At 36.6% G+C, this 6,834-nt stretch overlaps 1 protein-coding gene across 1 annotated transcript; it reads right to left on the bottom strand.

Moving 5' to 3' along the window:
* Positions 1–3,262: 3,262 nt before the first annotated feature.
* LOC101138237 (olfactory receptor 2A5-like) lies at positions 3,263–3,886 on the bottom strand. The gene has a single exon (XM_055347891.1). The coding sequence runs from the start codon at positions 3,884–3,886 to the stop codon at positions 3,263–3,265; it is 624 nt and encodes a 207-aa protein (XP_055203866.1).
* Between the last annotated feature and the right edge of the window lie 2,948 nt (positions 3,887–6,834).

The following is a 6,834-nucleotide window of genomic DNA, read 5'->3' as shown; positions in this document are numbered from 1 at the left end:
ATTTGATACCTACCTGAGCAATGTTCTCAGGTAAGCTTTCAGGTAAATACCACCTGAAAGATTATAACCATTTTTAATATCAATAATGAAACTGAATTCCTTTTTCTTGGGGCTGTTTTTAGATAAAATGCTATAAAACATCCATTTTAGTTCTCATCAATTGGTAAGGCACTGCTGTAACACTGCATTGTCGGTCTTTCAGTGTTGTCTGTTTCACTCTCCATCTCAACCCCAGAGTCCTCACGGCCATGCATCCCTGACCCTTGGAGTCACAGTTCTTTCTTGCTACCACTCCCCCACTTTTTTCACATCTCTGTTTAGAGTCAAGCTGCTTCCTTTAGAAGATGTATACCCCTTTCTATCTAAAGCTGAATATCCATAGTTTGGTCTTAATTATGTGTTTTCTTTCACTGTCACGAGTTCTTTGATCTTTATAGAGGCCGTGCTGTGTAGTGGTTATGGCTATAGGGTCAGGGATCAGATTGTCTTAGTTCAATCCTGGACTGGGTAATTGTTAGCTGTGAGGTACCGGGCAAGTTGCTTAATCTCTCCGTGCCTCAGTTTCTTTATATGTAAGGTAGGATATTGATTATCTTCTGACTCAAAGTGTTATTTTGAGGATTAATTGAGGTAATACATGTAAAATTCTTAGAGCAGTGACTGGCACAAAGTAAATAAACTCTGTGTGTTTGTGTGTGTGTGTGTGTGTGAGAGAGAGACAGAGACAGAGAGAAAGAAAGAAAGAAAGAAAGAAAGAAAGAGAGAGAGAGACTGACTATGGGTGTGTTGGTTCTGGGTCTTAGCTGAACTAAATAGCCAGTCTCAGCGAGAACTACCTTTATTCTCATCTTCTTCATGTTCTGCATTTGTCTAGAAGTCCAGTGCTTTCATGTGACTCAGCACATAAGAGTCACCATCCAGGACAACCAGCCTCTCATACATGATCTCTGGTCCTCCACGCCTTAGAGAGAACAGATCAGCTCCCTGTGGCATACATCAGACTATAAAGAAACTTTCCTTCTTTTAACAGTTCTGCCTTGGGATACATTTACCTTATCCTTTATTTGATAACATAGATATTAAAATTCTACATTGATGTGCTATGTACAGAGGCTGGGAGCCAGACTGTCTAGGGATAAGTCTGACACTTGCTGCTTTCTGGTTTGTGCATACATAAAATAGTGACAATAGGACCTTCTTCCTGGATTTGTTATGACTAAATGAAATGGCCCATGTAAAGTGCTATTAATATGTAGCATATGCCATTGAGTGGTGAGTCAAAATGTTAGCTATTATTACAAAAACTCATTTTGTTTTTACATTTAATAAGTTCTGCCTGGGTATCTTCACCCACAGGGAATAATAATGAGTTGGGTGGAGTACTTGTTAACCCCTAAGTGAAAGGCATACACTTATTTTGCTGAAAAAGTATTAACATGCTCTCTTATAGTAAAATTGAGAAAGACTCTTGAAGCAAGTGGCATCCTAATCTTAGGGAAGGTTAGAAAGTAGAATTTATAGGTAACACTCTGGGCAGCCACCTAAAATGCATGGGGACTCATCTCTAACCATTAGATTTGTAGTGAAGATTTGTTAAAGAAAATTGAAATGGAAACCAGACATGGAGAATCACTTAGATGATTCAGGCTGGGTTAGGTCACTTATGGAATCACTTTTCCTGGAGCAGGGAAAGCCAGTTAGGCCTCATAAGTGACCTAACCCAGATTGATTTGCAAACACGAGTGAAAATTAACTTGAACTATTTCTTATAAATACTTGTATTAAAGCAAAATGAAATTTAAGATTAACCACTCAGAAGCTGCCAAATAAGTTATATAACTAAAGATTTTCCAGCAGTATAGGCCAAATAAGGCAATTGTATAAAGGTAACCAATCAAATATTTTCTTTGCTTTAGTTCCGTGGTTGTCCTGTAAAAGCCCTCCCCTTGCTTTCCCTTAGTGGAGCCCATGAACCACTTATAGTTTGGAGCTGTCTGATTCATGAATTGCTATTTGCTCAAGTAAACTCTTTAAAATTTTATTGTGCCTCAGTTTGCCTTGTAACAGGAAAATAGATTGGATCAGCAAAAATTTCTTCACCACCATGGTTGAAGAGCTAGCTACATACCTACACTGTCTGGTGAAATTTCCTTTTTCAGGGGTAAGACATTCTCATGAGGGAAATGATCCACAACTGGACTAACCAAGGTGGAAGAGCTGACGAAAAGACACTGGAGAATCACACTTAGAGACAGATGTGCATATGTACAATACACAGCTCAACACTCAGTGTTTTCTGAAGAAGCCATAAATAACCCAAATAGTTTTCTTGGATACTCATTTTCAGCCTTTTCAACAGGGAATGCCCATTTTTGTCGCTTTGCCAGCTACTAGCTACTGAGTTTACTCTGAAATTTTTAAACACTGTTCACTGTTCCCACACGATCTGTAGCGTTCTTTTGCTTCTCTTCTCTCTTTTCCCTTATATATGTTCTTTTTCTTTTCCTTTTTTGTTTTCTTTTTTGAGACAGTGTCTCCCCATCTCCCAGGCTGGAGTGCAGTGGCGCAATCTTGGCTCACTGCAACTTCTGCCTCCCAGGTTCAAGCAATTCTCATTCCTCAGTCACCAGAATAGCTGGGATTACAGGCGTGCACCACCACGCCCAGCTAATTTTTGTATTTTTAGTAGAGATGCAGTTTTGCCACATTGTCCAGGCTGGTCTCAAACTCCTGGCCTCAAGTGATCCACCCACCTCAGCCTCCCAAAGTGCTGGGGTTACGGACATGAGCTACCGTGCCTGACTTATCTCTTCTTTTAAGTTTGTTCCTTCACTCAGCCTGCTAGTTAACTCCTGTACATGAGTTAATAAGGTTTACACAAAATTTCTCAGCGCATTCAACCCAACTAACTAAATCCCTCTATTTAACAGGGAAAGTGCAATTGTGTGAGAATGGACAAGTGTGCTGCTGGGTTTTGGGAATCACTTCTTTGGCTGAACCTTTTTATTTTCTTTTAAATCTTATGACATATGCCGTTAGTGAGTTTATATAGTTCAGTGTATTAGTCTGCTTTCACTCTGCCATAAAGAACTACCCAGGACTGGATAATTTCTAAAGAAAAGAAGTTTAATTGGCTCACAGTTCCACATGGCTGGAGAGGCCTCAGGAAACATACAATCATGGTGGAAGCCACAGGGGAAGCAAGGCACGTCTTACCATGGCAGAGCAGGAGAGAGAGATCAAAGGGAGAAGTGCTGCACTTTTAAACCATCAGATTTCGTGAGAACTCGTTCACAAAAATTTCATTAATCCAGGTGTCTGCACAGGCCAGTTTGAGGACAGACAGAATTTCACAGAAGAAGTGGTTCACCTCCTGGGGCCCACAGAAGGGCAGCCTTAGAAGGAGAATTAGATTTATGAGGGCCAGGGAAAATCCACATGCCCAGGAAGTAATAGCCAGGACTGTGCACACTCTCCAGTTCATGATGACAGTGTAATGCAGGGGATGGCAGATCACCACAAATCTGTCATAGGACATCACCACCAAAATCATGCACTCTGCAGCAGCAAAAGTCAAATACAAAGCCATCTGCATAATGCAAGAGATGAACGAGATAGTTTTTTTGTGTTTCACTAGGTTTTCCAGCATGTTGAGCAAATTGCTGGAAGCATAGGATATGTCAATGATGGCCAAGTGTGAGAGGAAGAAGTACATGGGGGTGCGCAGTCTGGGATCCAGACAGATGAGCCCCAAGATCATGCCATTTGCCAGCAGGCTGAAGAGATATAACAGGGAGAAGATCCAGAAGAGGAGCACTTCCATCTCCACACTGAGCTGGAATCCAACCAGGATGAATTCTGTGACCCGTGATTGGTTGTCCCCCATTCCTTAATGACACTTTGTAAAGGACCAGAGTGTGATGAAAGGTCAGGGTTGGAGAATCAAAGAGAATGAGTTATTTATTTCAAAATGAGCTCAGAGGAAGCATGTATATATTTGTGCCTACTTGACTCACCTTTTCCCTTAGTGTTTCTTTCTGTTTTTGTTTTTAACTTTTTATTGTAAAGTAATTCAAACCTTCAGATAAGTATCAAGAATTAGAAACAATACTCTCATACACATTTCATCTAGATTCAACAATTGTTAATAATTTTTTTCATATTTGCTTGTGTTCTCTTTTTGTCTATATTAATATATATTATTATTTTTTCTGGGACACTTAAGACTACTGTGTATCCGTGATACCAGTTTACTCCTAAGTTCTCTATTTTATCCAAGAACAAAGGTATTCACTTATCTAACCACAGTACTATTATCAAAATCAGGAAATGTGATCTTGACATAATCTTTTCTAAATAGAGCATCTTCTGTCCTTCCTGTCCAAGATGTGATGCAATATCCCACAGTGTAGTTAATCTATTCTGATCTGGCACTCTCCCTCTGTCTAGACATTAATATTTTTGAAAAGTACAAACAAGTTGTTTCACAGAATGTTCTCAAAATGAATGGGTTTTCTATTGACCCTCCATATTTTTATCCAGACTTTAAATTTTTAACAGGAGATGAATCTATGTGTCCATCTCAATGCCTTCTATTAGTAGGCAGATAATGTTAATTTGCTCCAATATTGAAATCGTCTATCTCCATTATAAAATTATCCTTTTTTTCTAGTATAATTTTTGGGAAATATATTAAAACTAATATATACATATCTTGTTTTTATTAAATTCTCAGCCATTCATTAAAGCATCTATTGATTATCTTACCTGACTCCATTATAAGTAATGATGTTTGCAAAATGTGTCATTCTAACTCCCTCATTCCTTTTATATTTATTAGTTGGCTTTACTGTGAGAATGAGCTTGATCTATCTGCCTCTCTGCCTATTTTCTTTCTTTCTTTCTTTCTTTTTCTTTCTTTCTTTCTTTCTTTCTTTCTTTCTTTCTTTCTTTCTTTCTTTCTTTTCTTTCTTTCTCTCTTTCTTCTTTCTTTCTTTCTTTCTTCTTTCTCTCTCTCTTTTTCTTTCTTTCTATTTATCTGTCAATCAATTAATGTGGACACATGGAGTTTTTAATTCAATGGGTTATAACCATTACTGTCTAGCAAACTAACAAAAAATCAGATATATTACCCTGGAAGGAACTAGTTATTGGTAAAAAGCCTCTGACTTAGCAATCAGGGCATCATACTCTCATTCACCTTTCCTATGACATTGTCCTACGTTTAGATTTTCAGCTTTGACATGCTGACCCTGAGAGGTTAATTGGTCATTGGCTAATTGGTCATTGGTCCTGTTTTAATATACTTCTGTCAAACCTGGGATAAAATCCACTGATTACAGCTTTATGGGACATTTTACTATTTCTTACTGCCCAGGATCTAGACACTTTCTGTGAAAGTCATTATCTCAAAACCCACTATTCAGGATTTCCTTCCTATACATCCTTTACCTATATAATTAAGAGCAAATTATATGTCTTTTATTTTGCATCTATTATTTTATTCTTAATTTCAGTTCATGGCCCATGAAGAACTCCTGTTTCCTAGATAAGTGACATCTGGAATGACTTGATTTTTCAGATCCACATCATCCATTACACAGAGATATCTTTACCTATATAGTCATTACAGTGTAAACAACATTTTAATATATCAATGCCATAGCTTTAAAATACATAATATTACATAACTGTGCTGTTATTTTTATTGCTCATAGTCAAAGTATATTTTCTACAGAACTAACATATTCCCAGATAAATATGAATTATTTCTTTTACAATGATGGATGTAATTTAATTCATGTTTATTATTGACATTATTTTTTATGTTCTTGAAAGTGGGATGGATTTAACAATATAAATATTTTGGAAAATATTGTATATCACTTTGGAGAATACCAGGCATAGGTAAATGTAAATTATGAGGCAGGCATATTTGAAGCTAGAAATTGAATCTGGATTATTAAAAAATACTAGTGTTGTTACTGTGCTTATCAACTACCTCACTGTATAATCCACAGGGGTGGCTCAGAGAGCAGCAGAGACACAGGGCTCCTCAAGTTGGGGGATTCTTTTGTTTGTCTACAACCAGCTACCATAGAAAGGAAGGTGATAGCCTGTTTCCTTACATTTCATTGAAAGTCTATGTAATCAGCCTATAAAGAGAGTCTTCTAGGGAATGAGAGTAGATTCTTATAAGGAAGCTCTTCAGACACCTATTAAGTGTATAAAGGTTTGTCAGTAAAAACTGTGAAAAGAGTTATATTCCTATTTTGAAGATATGTTGCATGCTCAAGATAAAATTAAAAAGGAAGAGGGATTTGATACCAAATGTCATCTATTTGAGCTGATATGCCTTCTATAATCAGTTATAAAAGTCTTATGGATGGGTTATAAGTATTAAACATCTTTATGGCCCTGATAATAACTAAAATAGTATTAGATGAAACAGGAAAATAGAAAATGCTAGTTAAACACATTGTTATATTTAGTTGAAAAATACATATACTAGTGTCTTCTATTTGTCAGTTTCTATCAATTACCAAGACATGATTTTAACTTTACTAGGAAACGTTCAGAGTTAGAAGTTAATCATTCGAAAATGGATTTATTAAAATGTCATGAATAATCCACATAATTTGATAGACATTATTTCTATAGGATATACTTGAATAAGCTTAAACAAATGAACTGTATTATATCTGTAGGGAAAACTGGTAATACATAAATGGTTAATGTCTTATACCTGCTTTGAATGTTGCATATAAGAAGACGGTTTCAGGATAATTGCTTTATTGGAAAATTAGTTTATAAGAAAGTAAAATAAAGTAAAAA

This window comes from Gorilla gorilla, chromosome 6 (assembly GCF_029281585.2).
Source record: "Gorilla gorilla gorilla isolate KB3781 chromosome 6, NHGRI_mGorGor1-v2.1_pri, whole genome shotgun sequence".
NCBI classification, from domain to species: domain Eukaryota; kingdom Metazoa; phylum Chordata; class Mammalia; order Primates; family Hominidae; genus Gorilla; species Gorilla gorilla.
The sequence above is the reverse complement of the archived record's forward strand: the minus strand, read 5'-3'. Positions and strand labels throughout refer to the sequence as shown.